Raw genomic sequence first — 20,550 nt, 5'->3', positions numbered from 1 at the left:
TGACCTAATCTGCACCAATTGCTTTCATGGTGTCATTAGTTAACTGGCTGATTATTTGCAGTTGTGCATACGGCTAACGCTGCAGCCAAACGGCCTATTTGTTTTATGACTGAACATGCATACAGGCCCTGCTTTAATGTTTTGGTTATATATCTAGGGATGGGTACCAAATTAGGTACTTTTATAGGTACTGACCGAATTCTGTCAAAAGTACCGGGTACCAATTCAGGTACAATCAAAAGGTACCATGTTTGGGTACCTAAGTGCATCCTTGTGACTGTGAGGAAATGGAAGAAAAGGTGATTTTCCATGCTGGACATGAACACAGCATTACAGGGTTGTATATTGAAGAATAAATATGTTAAATTAAAAATAATTTAAATTATTACATCATTAAACAAATTGATTTTTTTTTCCACATACGCACACAAAAGCACAGAAAATTGGTACCATTGAGTACCGATACTGACTGCCAGGTACCGGGAATCGATACATATCGTTTCACATGTGAAAGGTACCCATCCGTATATATATATATATATATCACAGTTGGTGGTGTTTAAAACAAATCAAACATCCCAGAAAACCTTGAACCCTCCTTCCCCCCAAAAACGCCACTATGTCATCAAACCAGGAAAAATGCCCAATCCCGAAAGTTAGTTCAATTTTGGTCATAGCTGCAAGTAGCTTTGTATGTTTCTGACATTTCAGAGCAATACGTATCACACTGTAAAAACAGAATGTATATAAGCTCTTTGGATAGCTTTAAAATGTGCATCAGAAGTGTAATTAAATGATCTTTTGTTGGTTTTGGCACTGTTTTACACATTTAATTTTGAAACCCAGCATAGAACAATTTGTTAAAGGTAGTGTTAGAGGTCTAAAGGCTTCTTCCACCAATGCTGAGATTTAGTTTTAACTGATGGAAATGTAGCTGAAAGTTGATGTCCAAAACAGGAAAAAAAAACCCTCAAAGCATAAAAAGTTAAAGCCACAACTTCTTTAAAAGCTGCAAAATCAGGCATCCTTTCCTGCAACTGTCACAGAAAGAGACTTTAAACTCCTGTAGGGACGGTTTTTAGGTCTGACTTCAACCAATTGAGCGGCGTCATGTAAAAGCATTACATGAAAGGAGTTTTTTTTTTCAGTTAAAACCATAAAGAAATCTTTCATCTGCAAGCTGTAGCATCTCTTTAGAGATTAGCTATGCTTGTGCCTCCTCTAGTGGCTTCACTAAGAACTGCAGTGCAGCATCACTTGCAGGGTGATTTCAGACATATTTCTTATGTTACGCTTCATGTCTTTATTTTATGAACATGCAGGTTTAAAGAGAAGGATGAACACACTCAGCTGGATGCACATGTGCAGAGTTTAGGCTGTGAGGCCCATTGGCTCATCATAACAAGAGACTGATGTACAGTTTGGTTTTAAAAAGTGAGATATTTGACACTTTCTGCATCTCACATATGCATCCAGAAACACACACACACTGAAGCGCAGCATGTGGGCGGCATCCCCAGCGCTGTGAAACATCTTGCATCCCACATGCTTATATAACTCCCTCTCCACCTCCTCCAGCTGATCACTCATCACTTTATCGCTTTATCCTCCGCTGGGAAAGAAAAACACTCCTCTCTCCGCTCTCCACTCTCACTTTCTCTCGCTGAGCGCCCGCTGCAATCGAGCATGATTTCGTTACACTCAGAGCATCAAAGGAGCAAATCACTGCGATGAGATCAGGCTGCAGCAAATCCCATCTCTGCTGAAGATTTCATGTTGCTAAAAATTGAATCACAAACCTGCGCTTCTTTTGACAACACTGGAGCCCAAATGTCAAATCTTGTTATCGTCTGCCATTGCAGATATTTACAGAAGATGGAATCAAAGGGGGAGAAGCTGTGAACCAGCTACCTGTTCTTTATTACTGAAAACATGAAGCCACAAAACTCTACGACAAGACTAAGAGCTGTTTTGACAACAGAAGAACATCTGAGAAAACTGCAGAATGTTTTGGATCGAACAGCCAAAAAAAGCACCTTCTTCCTGTCTGTATTCATCACAGACATTGCTCTGTAATGAGCAGAAATGCCTGATAGGCATTCTGCACAGTGAGACCTCACTGTCAGACAAAACAGAAAACTTTCCCATCAAGTTCAGACTGTTTTAACAAGAAGTCAAAGGACAAAGTGTGTGTGTGTGTGTGTGTGTGTGTGTGTGTGTGTGTGTGTGTGTGTGTGTGTGTGTGTGTGTGTGTGTGTGTGTGTGTGTGTGATGACGTGTGGGATCTGTTGAGCTGAAAAAATGAAGTCACACTGTCACCAAGGTGAGAGATCAGGATGAAAACCAACATGTAGTGTGCAAGGCCTTAATTTGTGTCACCACTGTGCCTTAAAACAAAGTATAACTAAACAGAGCTTAATATTTTTAGTCTAGGATTTAAAGTTCCTGTGAGGAATTTTCTGTTTATGTTGATTTTAGTGCCCCCAACAATACAAAGTTCACCCTGTCCTGCACATATAGAAGGATTTTTATTTTTATTTTTTACTAAAAATGTCATCCTGCATTTTAATCGTGATTATTTATGGGGAGAAAATTTTTAAAAAGTTTCTTCTTCCTCTGGCAACCTACCCCCTGACCGCACTTAAAGGGGCTGTGAGGAGTTAGAAAGTGATCTTGAAAAAGTCTCTCTTCTAGATATATGCCTGGTCATAACCCACACTTTAAAATAAGATTTCCAGCGCCAATATTGATGGTTACAGGTTATTTTAAATTTCTACTATTTAGCTTCCACTTGGTCAACCAGGACCTGATTGATCTATGGCACGTCCAGGTCTCTATGACAACACCACACTGGCTGACGAAGTTTAGTAGTAAGAAGAGATGAAACACAGAGATCTGTGTTTTTCTCTGCTGAAAACGTTTTCTGTGATTAATTTTGTAGTGATGGTGGACACTAGAGCCCAACTGTCAGACAGAAAAAGAGGACAGAAGAGCAGAGGAAAGCTAAACGGGAGAGTGATACAGCCTGAGCTAAAGGCTAATTAGCCTTTAGCTCAGGCTGTATCACCCTATAACACAGGGGCTAAACTGTTAGTGATAATGTTCATTTCAACCCACAGTCAGCAGTTATTCTGCAGTGGTCTGTTCAAACTTGAGAGTCTATTAACAAAATGAAGAGTGAGGTTACGTTAGCTCTGCTTGGTAGATGACTGGCAGGACTTAGCTAACCAGGATTTACTAAGTTACACATTATGGACATGTCTTAGAGCATCGGACTACCAGCTGCGCTAAATATAAACGGCTACTAAGCTACTTACAAACTGACACTGTTACTTGTTGTCACGTTAGCCTACAGATACTTTGGAGCACTGGGCTGCAGATGTCACTAACATATAGCCGGCTCTACAATGTGTGCTTGATATCACTTTTCAAACCTTAGCTCTATGTAACTGTACTGATAAGTCCCTTACCTCAGCGCATTGTATCCAGTAAAAAGTTGTCTTGAACAACAAAAATTTGTTTCAATACAATCTCCATTTAATTCCAAAACAAACACACGCCACGCTAAAAGTAAATTACAACAGTGTGCAAAGACCCCGAAAGGTGGCAGAGGAGTGCAATTAAAACAGATCCTCCTCATAGCGTCTTTAATTGGTGACTCTCTTTTTAACATTTTGGTTTGCTTTTGTAGGTCATCAAGAAGCACTGCTGTTATATTTAGCCTGTTTCTTAACCACTTAAAAACTCCTCACAGGAGCTTTAAAAGTGAGCTTAACGTCTCAGAAGAATAAGACAACATTGTTGAGTGATGCCAAAAGAGGATTATCTCTTCTCTGCTTACACTGCATCATTTATTTTACTCTACAAGAACCATCTATGCTGCTTTAAATCAAAAGTAATTCCTCTGTTAAAGAATAAAGCTTGTATTATTAATTTGTTTTACTCACAATCAACAAATCCTGTAAAGCGGGAAACAGAACTCAGCAACATAAACTGGACATTTGCAGCAGCCATCATAAGGGGTCATTAAGCAAAAATTAAACAGACCATCAGAGTATTTTACAGCTAATACTTCTAATACTAAGCAGAGGTTTTACAAACATTTTTCTTGGCGTGGGTCAAACTCAATAAACCCTGCTTTATGACATTACCCATGATGCAACTACTGTAAGTACATATTTATCACCTTCGGTAATCACCATTATATTCCTACTGCTGTAAAACTCTTGAATCTGGAGGGGATCTTTTTGATCAAACATTGAAAAACAGATGTTGATGCTCACCCCAAGATGTAAATTAAAGCATCTTTAAATTATGAAATCAAAGCTATTTTTTAAAATTAAAGTTAATTAAAGGAGCAGCACTGAAATGTTCCCTTTCAAAAGAAGTGCAAAAGAAGTTTTGACTTCAATTACGCTGAGCATTCTCCTCAAGATGTTAGATAATGTAGTTAATGTTTAGCTTGGGGGTTATTTTCAGCTGGGGATTTATATGATTTTAGTAAATTTTACAAAAATTACAACAGGAGCTTTAAAGCTCCCATGAAAGATTTTTTTATTAGCTATAAAACAGTCTGAATTTAATAATGACCCCTCTTTATGACCTATAAAAGAAAACCAGGCCATAAGCAACAAGAGCAAATTTTTCAGTGTATTGTTCTGAATGTAAGAACATTGATGGTCAGGGTAGGCAACAAGCAAAAGTTCCCACAGCAGCCATTCTTTAAGTATGATGCATTTGACTGTTAAAAAATGCAGAATTTTTGTTCAAAACAAACACTATAACATGTAAGGAACAGATATACGAGATGTTGGTTTGTCCACATGAGGCACCAAAAGTTTCTCACAGGAGCTTTAAGTTTGACTCATGTTAGTAGATGTTTGAGACAACCAGATTTAGCGTGAGAACCATTTATCTCTTCATACGCAGATTATACTTTGGTCTTTTCATGAGATTTGACGGCAATGGGCTCAGCAAGTACAGGGATATGTTCACACAACTGCAGGAAGTAAATAGCTGGATAGATAGCTGTAAAACTCACATTGATGAGCTCAATCTCCCAGATCTTCTTGACCAACTCCATGGAGGTGTAACCATTAACGAGGAAAGACTTGGTGTAGTCGCCCAGCTCCAACGACTCCAGCCACTCCGCCACAGAAGTGGGGTTGTTGCCATCGTAGCCGACCGGTCGAACCTTTGATACAGACAGAACGAGAGGAGTGAGAAAAGTGATCTTCTGTACTTTTCACTTATCGCACTTCATGAAACTTTGAGCCTATTCTTAACATCTCTACGAGCTCGTGTTCGAAGAAGTTTGACATTCACTTCATATTCTGATGAATGCACTAACGCTGTGAGAAGCATTAGACTTGTTTTGCTCTTTTCAGTCCATATGCTACACTTTCCTTCACCTGGAAGAGCAGCTGGATGCTTGAGGTACACTCTGTACAAACACTAACAACGTCACAGCCTAATTCTTATATAACATGACAGCTGTGTGAATCCTATTTACACCAAATCTGATACATGCGCATTGCTTCTTTCTTCATTATCTGTCTCCTTTCTGTTGCAGCAGCCTAGTTACAACACAGGCTCCATTAATAATTTAAAGATTTATTAATACATATGCACGGTTGAAAGCCTCCCCAGTTCAGCAGGATGCTGGAGAACAGAGATGGAAGCAACAGTTACTGAGTATATGTTCAAAACAGGGCTTAACTTTACGACTTCATGCAATATTTAAATCACGTACTTCACTTTTTTAAAATGCAAAAGGTACAAAGAAGCCTGACTTTGGTGAAAAAGTAAAAGAGGACGCTAACAGCAGGGGGTTATTGTCTTCAGTGGGATGCTTTTGGAGTTGCTCATCATTCATTCACTTTTATTTTGACAGTCAAAACAGCTTTAGAGACGTTACAGCGCCTCAAACTCTCATCTTGCACCCAAAGTGAAACATGTTTGCGCGTATGCGAGGGCAGACAGGAGTTAAAAGTTAACATTTTTTAAAGTGTTTGGAAAACTTTCAGGAGCGTGAGAAAAGGAGAGTGCTGACTGGAGATCAAAGTTTTCTGGGTGATTCAATGAAACCTGCTTATCTCTGAGCTTTTCCATCCTGACTCCTTTTTATACCCACTCTCCTGGTGCAGTCACACTTTTGATCTTACTCTCACAAAGCATTTGACCTTGTTTAAACTTTTCATTTGAAATCTATTTTCACACTTCTAAAGAAACTGTTTGGTTCTTTCTGTCCTCAGGAAGAGATCGAAGTGTCAGGTTGTTGTTTAAGTGTTGCAGATGCAGAGCAGCATACAGGATGTGAACAGATCCTTGCGTCACAAAATTTGATGTAGTTTGGTTCTTGTGCTCTATAACTCGGTGTAAACTTTCCTGAATCCCTTTAACTTCTCGCTGCTTTGTTTGAGTATTCTGCCGAACATGTAGAGGGAAATCCAACCACCCACAGAGAGAGTATCATACCACACAGAAACACAGATGGAGCAGGAGATTTGGCAAGTTTTATCCTTGGTAAAGTGGGTTGGCAGCAGTTACCAGATCAGTACATGTGTGCCATGTAAACCAAACAGTCTGCTGAACGTGGAAGACTTGCACAGATAGCTTGCATGTAACTGAAACAATGATGAACCTTGATCAAAAGGCTTTCATTGATTTATTGTCTGCACAGTATTGAGTTTCAGCTGCACTCACCCTGGGCAGCAGCCGTATAGCCTGCAGGAGGCGCTGTCTGTGGGCTGAGTTGAGGATTCCGATCTCCAGCAGGTCCTGGTCCTCCACCACATTGCTGCCCTGCAGGAAGAGAACAAATGTCTATGGTCAGACTTTCTTCAGAAACTTTCAAGACTGAACAAAAGATACACGACATGAAAGGGCCTCAATTTATTTAGGGTTAGAATTAGACATGCACCAATCACTCGTTGCTGATTTCCTTAAGTTTGGGGGATCTGTGATCGGCCCATCCTTACATATGAAACTGATCTTATATACCTCTGGGAAGGTCTGACAGCCAGCCATTGTTGATTTTTGCTCTGAGACCTAAAACTCAGGACATTCTATTGGTTGTTTGAGTTAAAACATACAGATTTACTTGTTTCAGGGGTACTGTTTAATGATTTTCAATAAAATAAGATTGGAACATTGAAGGTATATGCTAGGGGTGGCCAACCAGTGGCTTGCGAGCCGCATGTGGCCCTTTGCCTTTCAGTGTGCGGCTCTTTGATCCACTCATAAACTGATATTGTATATTGTTGCAAACATTGGGACCAGTATTGTACTACTTGGGTGATGAAATTGGTACTTAAGTTTCAGTTTCTTTTCTTTACCTGTGCTCCTCTCAGTAGTTCATGTGCTCGTAGATAGGTAGATAGATAGATAGATAGATAGAACTTTGTCTCTTCTGCAGTAAAATAGAAATTTGTCTTTGATAGGGATCCAAGTACGAATTTAAACACACTTACAAACACAATAAATCTCGCTTTGAAATTGGAAATGCTTTGATTTTCATTTTATGTAATTTTTTTAATGTGTGAGAGGAAGTGCGTTTTATGCAGCTCTTTGCAGTACCACAGTAATTTTTGTGGCTCTTGGTCCCTGACTTGTTGGCCAGTTTAGATTCATTTAGATCTGTCATTTTTCATTTTTATCGCTTTTTTTTCCAGAGTAAAAAGTTATGGGGATGTATGGTGTTCTGCGCCTGCTTCGCTTTCATGGTTGCTGCTAGATAATTGGCCAATGGATGCAGCTAATGCTACGGCCAAATGAGGCGTTCCATAGATGTATATTATGCCTAACGATCCCATTTCTGCAATCGCTGGACGTGCATTCGAGCCTTGATCTCTGCTGAGCAGATTTAGCTGAATACTGACCAGGTCTTTGCATTAATTTGAATGCCATTATTTTCTCATTTGCAGATGATAAGTCATCTAAGACAGTTTTTCTGTAAAAACAGCAAACAATAGGAAAAATGTTTATAAAATGATTGGGAACCTTTTAATCTGTTGTCTAATAAAGCAACCAAGAAAAAAACACAGGGCATGTTAGATGTCTTTGTTAAAGACTCTGGTACACGCACTCAGCAGTCTGTATGGCCATCATTCAGAGTTCTGTCTTTAATTAATCCAATGGGAAACCTTAGAGACCTATCAGTCAACCCCCCCTTCTTGGGAGTTGGAATAAGAAAGTGTGTGTGCAGACTGATAATTAAAGAAAAGATGGAGCACATGGAGGGATGGGACACGATGTGGTGTGCATAAGAAAAAGCAGACTAAGCCAGAAATACAGACAGAAGTGTGAAGTCAAGCAAGTTAGTCTCCAAATAGGGATGAAGAAATAGCAGCGGGAGAGGAACTGTGTGACCAGCCTGGAGGCAGTCTCAGTACCATTCACATCACCCTTCTGTCCAAGTAGTAGCTGATAAACATCCCAGAGACGCTAGGAAGAAGAGCAGGTAGATACCAGGTGTCGACTCGACTCTACTTCCATCCAGGAGTCGACTGCTGTACGACGGACAGAGGAGATTTCTCTCTAAGGCTGTGACATTTTAATTCTAGATAGAGGAGATGTGGTGTGGTTTTTGCTGCAGTTCCCTGGAAAAGTTTGGACAGAGGAGTATTTGGCTTTACTTTTAAGCCTCCTGATCTGCAAAGCCAAGTGGCACGACTAATCAAACATATTTAAACCCCAGGGTAGCGGTTTAGCTTAGCAGTTCAAGCACGTGCGTTAAATTCAGAGGCTGAAACCCTTGTCACAGCAGACGCTTGGTTGACCCCTGGCTGTCATCCTTTCCTGCACATCAACCTGGTTTGCAATCCTCTCATCCTGATGAGAGGACTTTGGTCCAGCCCAGGTCACAAAGTGCTCATGACCTGACAAGACACTAAGATACTGGATAAAACGATAAGACAATGGAAATTGAAATGATAAGATAATGGTAAAAATGAAGGGATTGTTTTTTTTAGGTTAAATAAGGCAGCACTGGAAAACCAAAACATAAACAAAACATGGCGCATCAATGAGTTGAATTTCAGAAAAAATACTCTGAAGTACTTAAATTTGGACTAATAAAACATGTATGGATTAGATAATCTCCAATTATGGATTTCATCACAATCTATTTCCAATTTTATCTACAAGTGGTGGCACTAATACACAGTGCCACCAGGTGTCCGAAAAATCAGCAAAATCTTCCAGAAACCAACTCAGAAGAGAACTTTAGATCAGATCTGACGACTTAAAGAAAATCAACAAAAATTAAGTCAATTAAATAAAACTCTGCATAAAGGAGCTTGCAGGTACAGTTGACTTTGGCACCCCCTGTGGACAACAGAACACATTTCACCTCTGCTAATCCTGTTTTGATCTTTTGCAAGTAGTACTTTCCAGCAACAAAATTTCTACTTGCTTCAAATTCATGTGAAAAACTTTAGAAGTCATTTGAATTAACTGCACTGGGAAAATGCTAAAAAACTACAGTTCCTCAAGTGTCCACATGAGAAACTGTAAACTGTTAATACACCCAGCCAATCTTTGCGGAAAAAATAGGAAACAAAACCAAATAAAATAATTTTAAAAAACAGATTTGCGGTTTGGAACAAAATATGATTTTGATCTGAATAGCTCAATTCTTCTATCAGCACAAATATACATGGGCTTTAACTTTTTTATAACTCAGACGTTTTAAAGATGTCAACGCTATGAATTTTGCTTTAGCAGGGTCACAGCTAGTTTTACTAACAGGCATGATGCTGCAGATGTCAGTGAAGAGGCTGAAGCCCAAGTCAATTTCCCTTCTTTGCCTCATGCTAGGTCATCTAAGAGTCAGCATTTCCAATATGATGACTTCTAACAATCGGCTTTGATACTTCACTTTGGAAAAACAAAGATGGCGCCACACAGGCTTTATCCATTTATCATACAATCTAGGTCGGCTTTCCTCTGAAAGTTTCATATCTTACTCTCAAAATACATCTTTTGCTATCCTTTATGCCTTTTTTCCATTCATTACACTTTTTCACTCACCTTGTCCGACACTTTTCCTGCCGCTCAGTTTTAGGCAGAGAGTTTCAATTTTCGTAGAGTTTTCCCTCCAAGCGCTGCTGCTTTGCCTCTCCTAAAGTGAATTCATGTCACATTTCAGCCTCTCTGGCCATACATCTCTTCAACTCTTGAGCCATCACAGCCGGTTGTGGCCAGTTCTGTCTGATTTTTTGGGCTCAAATCCCCAAAGAAGCATGAAAGTTTAAAATGTCACCATGCTTTGGATAAAAAGTCCACTTAAAAAACAGAGTGATGTAGCTGCAGGCTTGTCAGTAGAACTTTGTCTCGGGGGCTCTATTAGAGTGTCCCTGCACTGACTCTGAAACTAGAGGCAGCAGCTGATTGGACTCATCCTGTGGCTAAACTCATTCCTTCCTCATTTTCCAACCTGAACACCGACCAGTGTCTATCTGAGAGGAGTGCGGTTCATAGATCAGCTCCCAGGCTGATTAATAGAGCTCAGAGTTAGCAGGGTACAGCTCCACAGCCGAGTAATGACTCGTGGAGTAGACAGAGGGGGGACTCGGAGGCATGACTAATTGCTCCCTGTTGGGATCCTGACAGAGAAGATAGAGTTCCTTCACGTTCTCCAAATCTGCCTCATCTTGTTTCCTTTTCTGTCCTAACATTATGTTTGTCCCACATCTGCCATCTGTTGATGCATATGATGGATCAGGGTGAAATTATCACTCGGACACCTCGATTCTACTCAGTTTGTGATGAATGACTCTGCATTTGAGGCTTAGATTTCCTTCCTGATACCTGATAGGTTATTTATTATGTATGATAGAAGGCATAATATCATTTTGAGTCAAAGAAAGGATGATTTATGTCTAAATAAGTAGGATGCAGCACTTATACAAACACTGAGAATCTATTTTGTGGTAAGGGAAGGAGTTCAGCAGCCACATATTCCCGTGTCCTGTGGTTAGCGTGAGATAACTGGACCACAGCTCTTCAAACGTCACCACAGTGGGTCGGAAACACTCTGAGTGCAGGGAATTAAAATTCAGGCAGAGAAACAGGGGCTGGGGCAAGACCAGAGAAGGAACAAAAATTTATATTCAGAAATGAAATTGAAGGCCATTATCACGGCCAACAAGCTCAGGCGAGTACTACCAATCATTCCTAGCCTATTATCTCTCTGTTCTGTTTTTTTTTCCAAGCTTCTATTCATTCCTCGCCTCTTTTTCTCTCTTTTCTTTGCCTTTCTCACATTGCTCTGCAATCAGAGACGTCGTTCTCGTATCACTTCTCATTCATCCTTTCTCTGTCCTCGCCTGCACTTCGAGTTCCCTTGCAATTCTTTCAATTTCTTCACAGGATTCTTGGAGTTGCATTTATCTTTTTTGAGCATATGTGGAGAAGACAATGAAGCAGGTTTACAACTTGAAAGCAGGGTAATATTCAAAGGAATCTCTCCTGCTGAATAATAAATTCCGTTATGAGGCAGATTAAAGGTTTTGCTTTCAAAAAAAAATATGGATACTGACAATATTTCATTTCAAATGTTGTTGTTTTCTCCGTCTGAGGAACAGTTGGGTCAAATTAATTTCCCCAGCCTAGCAGCAGCTCTTATCACCTCCAGTTTCTTCGCTCCCCGCCACAAGACATCAAGCTTTATCTCTTCATTTCTGTTATCTAACTGGTGCTGTGCCCCACTTTATTTCTGTAATTCCATGTACCGCCAAACTCTGCTCCACCTTTGTCTTCATGAACTAGCCTCTGGCTTTATTTCGAGTCAGTTTGCTGCATGAAATCAAATAAAAAGGATCACGATAACTCTGCTTCACACACCTATTCTTTCAGCTTTCACATCAGTATTTGTGTGTCTACAAAGAATAAATATGAGTACTCCAACGTCTTTATTCTGGTCACACTTCTTGGCACGCAACGTGCATGCTGAATGATAATGATGATTGTTAACAGACAGCCTGACGCTGTCAGAGGACTAACCAAGGTGAATGAGCTCTTTGCCCCACACTAGTCCCATAAAAATGATAGAGATTCACAGCTTTGTGATTCTGAACATGCATGAACCAAGTAGAAAAAAGAAGAAAAAAAATAGAAAATGGGACTTGCTACAGAGCTAAAATGTGCAGTTCCTGAACTGTCCACTCGAGGCTGGCTGCTTAAAACTCAAAACCATAAGCCAAGCCAAAAAGCTGATTAAAAGCATCAATAAAAAGTATTCACAGCCTGGATCTGAGTATGGGGTTTGAATTTTTTATAACTCATTATCTTCAAAGTTGTTAAACTTTTGAGTTTTGCCCATATAAGGGCATGGCTGGCTTAACTGACGTGGGCACCCTGCAGCTTACTGCACAGAGACTAAAGACCTGCATCTTTACCTTATTCCAACTTGAACGAAGCTAGGTTGAGTTAATCATTTCCAATGTGGCCCCTGTTGATGATGGGCTTTAAAACTCTGTATCAGAAAAAAATGGGTGATGTCACAGACACTACATCCATATAACATGGCTTTTCACTCATTCCTGATTGGACCCTGTCAAATCAACTCTTATGCCATATTTGTTTTACCTTGCACCTCATGGCTCTGTCCTCATTGATTCTACTCCTTCGAGTTTTCACAGGTTTACGTGGGGAATACAACGGATCGTTACCCATTTCGTTCAGTTTTGATTGCTTTCTTGCTATCAACATGCCCTCTCCTTATTCAGGTTTGGCTGTAAAACCTCAAATCTGTTGACTTCTGGCTGGGCTGTACTCATTATGCTGGTTTATTACTAATGATCTGGTTCATGATCATGGTTTGTTTTATTTTGAAAGCCACCTGGTATGTTTATATCGATTGCTGACTTCCTGTCCCACTCTACTTGCTCTGTACAAATTGATGCATTGTAGCTCCAGCATCCAGAAGAGTTAAAAGTCTTGTGTATCTGATCTAGATACCTGTCTGGTCTGATACTGAGAAGGATAGGGATGCGTACCTTCCACATTTGAAACGATATGGCACCAATGCCCGGTACTTGGCGATCAGTACCGGTACTCAATGGTACCAATTTTTGGTACTTTTTTGTGTTGATGTGGTAAAAAAATATTAATTCATATAACAATAAAACAAGTATATATTTTTTTCAATATAACATTTATTCTTTAATAAATAACCTTGCAATGCTTTGGTCATGTCCAGCGTGGAAAACCACCTACTCTTCCACTCCTTCACAGTCACAAGGATGCATTTAGGTACCTAAACATGGTACCTATTGATTTTACATGAATTGATACCTGGTGCTTCAAACAGAATTTGTTTGGTACCTATAAAGGTGCCAAATTTGGTACCCATCCCTAGTGATGGAGCACAGATGCATCTAGTTTATTGTGTATTTTAGGAGAAAAACTCCAACAAGCAAACTTGCTATCTTTAATCATAAGGAAGGCAAACTTAGTGACGACCTGTTAAGGAAATTGGAGCACTTGTGAGCTCTTAAGTAGTGAATCAAAGGTCAACATACTCTAATTTGCCTGAATTGCAATCAGAAATAGAAAAAAGGTTTGAACTTGCTTTCCAAATCTGCAATAACACATTTTTCTATTTAGGTACAAGGGTCTCAGCTCAGATATTTATCATCCAACTGTGTTCACTTAAACTCTACAGAGCCATCGAGCTCATTAGGCTGCTCTCACTGGCGTTGTTTCCAACAGCAACAGGCAGCTCTGATGAACTCAGTGCATCCTACTCGTACAAAAAGGAACAGAAATAGAGCTGATGAACAGAGGTAATAGATGGATTCAAGGTGCTGGAATTGAATCCTTAGGTTACTCTGTGTGTATTCACATTATTGTTGGTTTATTAATCTAGCTAAATAGAATATCAAGAAAGCTAACACTAGCTCTAATTTCTTTATTATGTTGCAGTCTTTTTCTATGGCTGTTTCTCTTTAACTCATGTGCATGAATGAACAGTCATTAAAAAAGGCGCATTAGAAAATGTCCTTCATATCAGACACCATAAACCATTCTGCCACTTGGCAATTCGACCATCAATCAAGCCGCACTTGTCCTCCACTGGCTGCTTGAGGTGAGTGGACACACCCCCTCCGATGACCCCCATTAATGGTAAATGGTCTGTTGAACTAGTACATGTTTATAAGTGCTGACTGCATACATTCCTCAAAGAACATGGAGCTGTACTCTGATCTGACTCCAGGTCAAATTCATTTGCAAACTAATCTCTCCTCTGGACAAACTTGAACCGGCCTTGAAGTGAAAAAAAAAGAAGCTTATATTCCTCAGTGCTCTGACTCGTTTCAGGTTGACTCCAGCCATTTAAGTAGATTTTCCTGTACTGAGTGCTTCTGAAATGAATCTGACCCAAGCTTCTCCTTGAATCCACCGCCAACAATCAAACCAAGCGCTGCAAACACAGATCTAATCCCTGTTGCCTGCGCCCCAGCTGCATTTATATCAATTTGTGATTTTTTTCCAAGGTCGCAGAACTTTAACTGTGTCTGATTTTCACGGAGAAGGAAAAAAGGTTACAAACACCAGAGAAACTTTAAATAGAAAAAAAGACCCAAAGAGAGGAGCTCAGTCACTAAAGGGACTTTGAAGTCACACTGATGTTTGTGAGGCTTTTTAACTCTAGCTTTTTTCAATATTAATTGTATCCAGAGGCATTACAAAGGAGACGGATAAGCGACTGAATAACATTTTACGACACAGGGGGGCTGGAGAGAATCCCCAAACTTCTCAGATGCGCTGCCAGAAAGTGTTAGCGACTATAAACAAAGTGCAAATGAGAGCAGGATATGTTGTCATGCCGATATGATGGCGTGTGTGAATCACTGTGTATCACTGTGAAAGGAAGGACTGGTAAACGAGGGTTCACACAGGGACATGACGAATGGGAAGAAGACATTTTAAACTCAGTAAACATCACTAGTGTGAACAGCCTGTGTATGGCAGTAACAATTGCCTGGACTCTCAGACAGATGCTTCACTGACTCCTACCTCCGCTGAATCACACACTCCCTGTAGGGAAACAGATGTGACCCAATGTAAACACGTAGAAAATCTTCGTCTAGAATTAATTCACAATTATGCTGTAGCTCAGCAAATTTTGTGCTTGTAATATAACAAAAATATAACTAAAAGGGCTTAAGGTCGTTTTTTTGGATTGATTATCTTAGGTTGATAGGGATATGTTTCAGTTGTCCCTACTATGAACTGTCTTGATTCTTCCTAGTTTGCACTTAAGTTAACAGACATTTTCACAGATTAATTGATTTTTTTTTTTCCGGTCATAAATACTGGTCAAATTTTGTTTATAAAGTCGCCCCATGAATGCTCCAGTCCTGCAAGAGGACAGCCAAAGTTTGGTTTAGGCCACATGTTGTGCTACTTTCTTTCGGTTCCCTTCTTTATTAGTAGTCCTGTCCTCAAAGTAAGGAGGTGCTTAAAAGTCAAAAAACAAACTTTGATATAACGTTGCACCTAAGTTGTAGTGCAGCCTCCCACCACTATGTGGGACACTGCTATAGCACGCTACTTCTCAGGTGTTAACATGAATTTGGGGTGCTTTGGCAGCGTTGTCAACTAAAATCTGTGGATGAAGTTCTTTCAAGTAAAGCCAAGACATCATACTCAATCAATGCTTACAATAACAGAAGCTTACAAGGAGAACTGAAAACTAGTGGTGCTAGCTCTGCTAATCATAACTAACCTTTAACCAACAAATTTAACCATCATTATCCTCTGTTTCGCAGCTGAGTGAGCTCATGAGCAAGGCAAGGCTAATATAGCCTGGGTACAACTAGAAGAAGTGGATCACAGGTATGCAGCGGAAGAATTGGCAGCAGTTAGAGCGACAACCTGAACTGAACTGGCAGCAGTTATTAAATACTTGCTAGCTTCAACACAAACTGGTCATTGTAATACAGCACTTATTAAGGTTGCAAACATGAGTGGAGTTTCATCTTTTTTTAAGGTGAAAGTAAGTCTTGTGACTGGAGCAGGTGATAACACATACAGTTAGCTAAGAACAACACCCCTTGAAGTATGGAAACTGGTCAAAGAGTACTTATAGGGAGGACATCATCAGACTTAGTAAGTTTTTCTACTATCCCTCATAGGACTCGGTACAGAGCCACTTTAGGTAGGCTAACTTTATTGCTCAAAAATACACCTTTGATGTAATTACCAACCAAAATCCATCAGAGCTTAATGCCAACACCACTACTTCCACCATTCACTGTAGAGAATGATGTCAAAGAATACACGTGCCTACAAATAGCCTTTACATGAAACAAGAGATACTTAAAGAAATCAGTCTGCTTCATTTCCTTAGTTATTTCATATTTTCTCCATTAAGCTGCTTCACTTCATTTAATTCATTTGATGAAATAACAGTTTTTGATTATGTAAGTTATTCAAGTATTTATTTTTCAACCAGGAAATCATGCCAGCAAAGATTTATTCAAGTAAATGGCCAGAAAGGAAAGTAAAGAGAAAGAAAGAGGACTGATAATGTCTGCATGATGATGTGTTAGTCACAGTCTGGAGCTGCTTAATGTGGAAAATTATAATTAGCGACTGCAGAGATCAGAGAGGTCTCGATGTAGACTAGTAAACACACACCTAGATATGACACAAATAATGGCAGCATTCCATACTTTCCTAATGTATAAAACAGGAATAAGGATTCTTTTAAAATCATAAAATCAGAGTCACTCTGACCACGTGTGTCAGAAACACACAAAGAGAGGGACAGAGATTCTGTGATTTCCTCTCTGTTGCCAGGGAAACCAAATGAACAGATGCAGGTCACACTGAGTGGAGGATCGAAGCACACACGTACTTAAACGCATGCTTAATAACACACAAAAAATGTGGATACATATACTTTATCAATGTTGGTATAACATGTTTTACCTTTTCTATTTGCTAGCTTGATTAGCATAAATAAACAATGACACTAGCTTTATTGATAGAGTGTAACATAATTCTTTGGATTTAATATAAACTTTTTTTTTTTTTTTTTTACAGATTTTAACCTTAAACATGCTAAAATGCTTAAAGCCAGCTCTGAAGGATGAGTTAGCTAGGCCAACAGTGCTCACGGTGGAGCATTAAGGCTAGCTAGCTTGAATTTTGCTGTAGAAAAAGAAAGAAACATGAAGATTTCATCAGCCCCCTGGTTGCAAAGTAACACAGTTTAGGTTTGTGGTTCTAAATTGTTGTTTTTGTTGTTTTGTTGTTTCTGGCTAGCCTGAAGTGCGATGATGTCGTTTATTTTTGCTAGCAAGGCTGTAGCAAGCATTCATTAGCCTCTGTAGTTTCAAAGTCACCCAATTTCGTGTATCATTCAGTCATTGTTTTTTGTGCTTACTTCAAATAAGTAATATAATACTGTCTATATTTGCTTACAGCATACATCACACAAAACTGCCGCTAAAAACACTAAAACACCGCTGACCAACTAGCTTCAAAATATCTTTTAAAGCTACAATGTGACAAAAGAAGACGCAGAAGATTTGAAATTTTGCTACTTAACTGCGCTTTTTTCTAATAATGTCTTACTGGAAGTACAAATGCCTGGCAGTTAACAGCTTTAAGCTTCACTGACTGTGAATTTTCTGGGATTTAGAAATCTTCAGAAATTCTAAGGATTGATTATTGCCAGAAATCCCACTTTTTATGCAGTGAGTGGGCTCAGTGGGCTCTAGCTGTTAGCATGGCTGAAGATACACTCTGAGACTGAGAAAGAACTCTACAAATTTCTCTTGGGATGTTTATAAACACTTTGTTTTTAAAATGCTTTGATGTTAACTCAAAGCATGAAGTCTGCTTTGATCTTGAGAAAGTGATGTTAAGGCACATGGAGATTATTACCTAACAGCGACAGTTTAAAACTTGCTATTTACTCCTCCAGTTAGCATCCCTCTGCTCTTCTACAATCTGGGTCCTTCGTTCTGCTTCTGCTGCATTTCCTCTCATTTCAACTCTGTCGCTTCTTTTTTCTTATCTTTTATCTTTTATTTACCCTTAGTTCATGGAATAAAAGTCTAACCAACACACACACACAGACATCAAAAGAGTTTCTGGGTGAAAATGTCCAGAGGAGAATCTCTCTCTACGTCACTGAAGATAAAAAGACTGAGAGATAAAACAGGTTGCTCCCTAATTCTCAGGCTACAGGTGGTTTGATCCCCATGAGCCTTGCTTTAAATGAAAATGTGAAAAAAGCTCAGCTCTGTATTACATCTTTTGGTAAGTAGTGAGCATGTATGTCTGCAGCTTGATGCTGAAGATGTGGCGTAGGATTTCTGTGCGTAGGAGGACCTCACATGGCATCACTGGGGAGAGGCAGTGATGATAGGAGAGGAAGAAGAAGAGAGGAAAAAAATGATACAAAGAGGCGGAAATCCAATAAACTAAAGAGATCAGAGTGAAAGGGAAAAGAAGTGGTCCCACTAATTACTGCAAAGACAATGATTAGAGATGATGAGCTGCATCTCAGGGAGCCAACAGAGCTTAGTGGGAGGTGGGACGATCAGAAAGAGAAGATTTCATTTAAAGCATGAGTAAAGAGCTAAGAAAAGACAAAAAAGAAGGAAATACATGCACAAAAACACTCACCATGAACTGGACGTTGTCAAATCCATTAGCCAGCAGGTGGTTCTCATACTGGACCAGACCGATGGAGTCAAGCCACTGGCCCACGGACTGCAGAGGGCAGCGGGGACCTATGAGGGGGTGGAGGGGTAAACGCTTCAGTAGGGAGTAGCCGTCCACGCGGTAGCAGCGGCAGTCTGGCTGAGACAGCTGGCACTGCCACATCATGTTGTTGCGGGCAAAGTGGCTGTCGAAGGAGCCCGCCATGCTTTTGGGGAGTCTTTTGGCAAAGGGGGGAGAGGAAAGGGGGGAGGCAGGTAGAGGGGAAGAAAGGAGGAGGAAAGGTGGGAGGCTATGCTAAAGGCATGGTGAGGATGGAGGGGATCAGCATGCAAGGGTGCAAGCAGGTAAAGGGAAGGCAAAGGTGTCCAGGTGCTGCTTTCTTTGAATCCAGCCTGGAGAAGGATGAAGGGGGTGAGGGCTGAAGTTGTATCCAGAAAACAGCTCCTGTCCTGGGGTTAAAATCCTGCCAGCAATGGGTGCTGGAAAAGACTGGAGGTATAGATCCGCAAGCAAAAAGCAGCTGTGTGTTTGTTGCGCGCAGCAAAGCAGCCGCTTTCTTTTTCAGCTGTTGCGCTCGCTTGGCTGCTCTCTTGCGAGCGTGTGTGTTTGCCAGTGTGTGTGTGTGTGTGTGTGTGTGTGTGTGTGTGTGTGTCAGAGAGAGAGAGAGAGAGAGAGAGAGAGAGCTGCCTGTGCTGTAGATTTCTCTTTATCAAGTACTCCCACTCTCATCTGTATGCTCCTGCAGCCTCCTCTCCCTCTCTCCTTCTCTCCTTTCTCTGAGCGCTGCTTTCCTCCCTCATTCCCTCACCCTCTCCCTGCCTCACTCCCTCTTTTGCTCTCTCTCTGCTCTGTCTATCTGCCGTCTCCGTCTTCTGTCAGGGAGTCGATCGTCACCCTGCTCTCTCTACATATATCTGGCTCGCTCTGCTGATAATAGCCATCACAAACAGCATCAGCTTCTTTGTCTGCAAGAAGCTCAGCTCCCTCCCACTCACACTCACAAGCTCGCTCACACACACACACACACACACATACACACACACAGCTTAGTGTATGTATGCAACCACAGCTATACAAAGCGTAGTGTGTGTTGATAGTGGTGGGGCATCTTTGGCACAAACAGGATTTCTCTCTGGGTAGCAGAGGCTTTGCTTCTAAGAGGGGAGGAGGGAAGAGGGGAGGAGATCAGAAGGTGGAGGATGGGGGAGTTGCATGCAGTAAAGTATTGAGGGATTCAAAGATACGCAGGTGTGAGAAAAATGGCAAAAGCAGGCATTTGATGCACACAGGGAAGTCTAAAAAAAGAAACGTCATGCCCTCAGACACAATAAAGACTAGTTCATGATAAATTGGTTCTAAATTTTTGTAGTTCTGGCCATCATTTAGTGGCGGTATCTGCAGAGGTTGTTACCTCCGCCAAGGAGGTGATGTTTTTTGGGAGAGTTTGTCTGTTTGTCTGTGAACAACATAACTCAAAAAGTAACAAACAGATCTTGATGAAATTTTCAGGAAATGTTCAAAATGGGATAAGGAAGAAGTAATTAAATTTTGGAGGTGATCTGGATCACCATCCTGACCCAGAATTCTTTTTAAAGGGTTCTTTATCATTGTGAGATAGTGTCGTTTTCACCATATGTGGATATAACTCCACCATAAATGGTAGGATTGCTTTGCAAAACTATACAAGACAAGGTCACCATAATTTCTGACAGATGTAAAAGTACGATCCAGATCCTGGCAATATTCTGGATACTTAGATCCAGAATATGAAATATGTACTGGGTAATCATAGTTTTCATCACTGTCAGGTAATAAATTATTGTACCAAACCATAGACTGTATAAAACATGGACGCAGCCT

The 20,550-nt window shown here is 40.4% G+C and overlaps 1 protein-coding gene across 4 annotated transcripts in view; it reads right to left on the bottom strand.

Moving 5' to 3' along the window:
• anks1b (ankyrin repeat and sterile alpha motif domain containing 1B) overlaps positions 1–20,550 on the bottom strand; it is a 276,356-nt gene that overhangs the window by 50,844 nt on the left and 204,962 nt on the right. For all 4 annotated transcript variants that reach the window (XM_074698643.1, XM_074698642.1, XM_074698641.1 and 1 more), the window contains 3 exons: positions 18,652–18,758; positions 6,706–6,804; positions 5,042–5,194 (listed from right to left, as the gene is read on the bottom strand). In XM_074698643.1, coding sequence (XP_074554744.1) covers positions 5,042–5,194; positions 6,706–6,804; positions 18,652–18,758 — 359 coding nt within the window. The remainder of the gene's footprint in view (positions 1–5,041; positions 5,195–6,705; positions 6,805–18,651; positions 18,759–20,550) is intronic.

Source organism: Halichoeres trimaculatus, unplaced genomic scaffold (assembly GCF_033239565.1).
Source record: "Halichoeres trimaculatus isolate MK-OKI-2021-1 unplaced genomic scaffold, fHalTri1.1 fHalTri1_scaffold_21, whole genome shotgun sequence".
Classification (NCBI taxonomy): domain Eukaryota; kingdom Metazoa; phylum Chordata; class Actinopteri; order Labriformes; family Labridae; genus Halichoeres; species Halichoeres trimaculatus.
The sequence above is the reverse complement of the archived record's forward strand: the minus strand, read 5'-3'. Positions and strand labels throughout refer to the sequence as shown.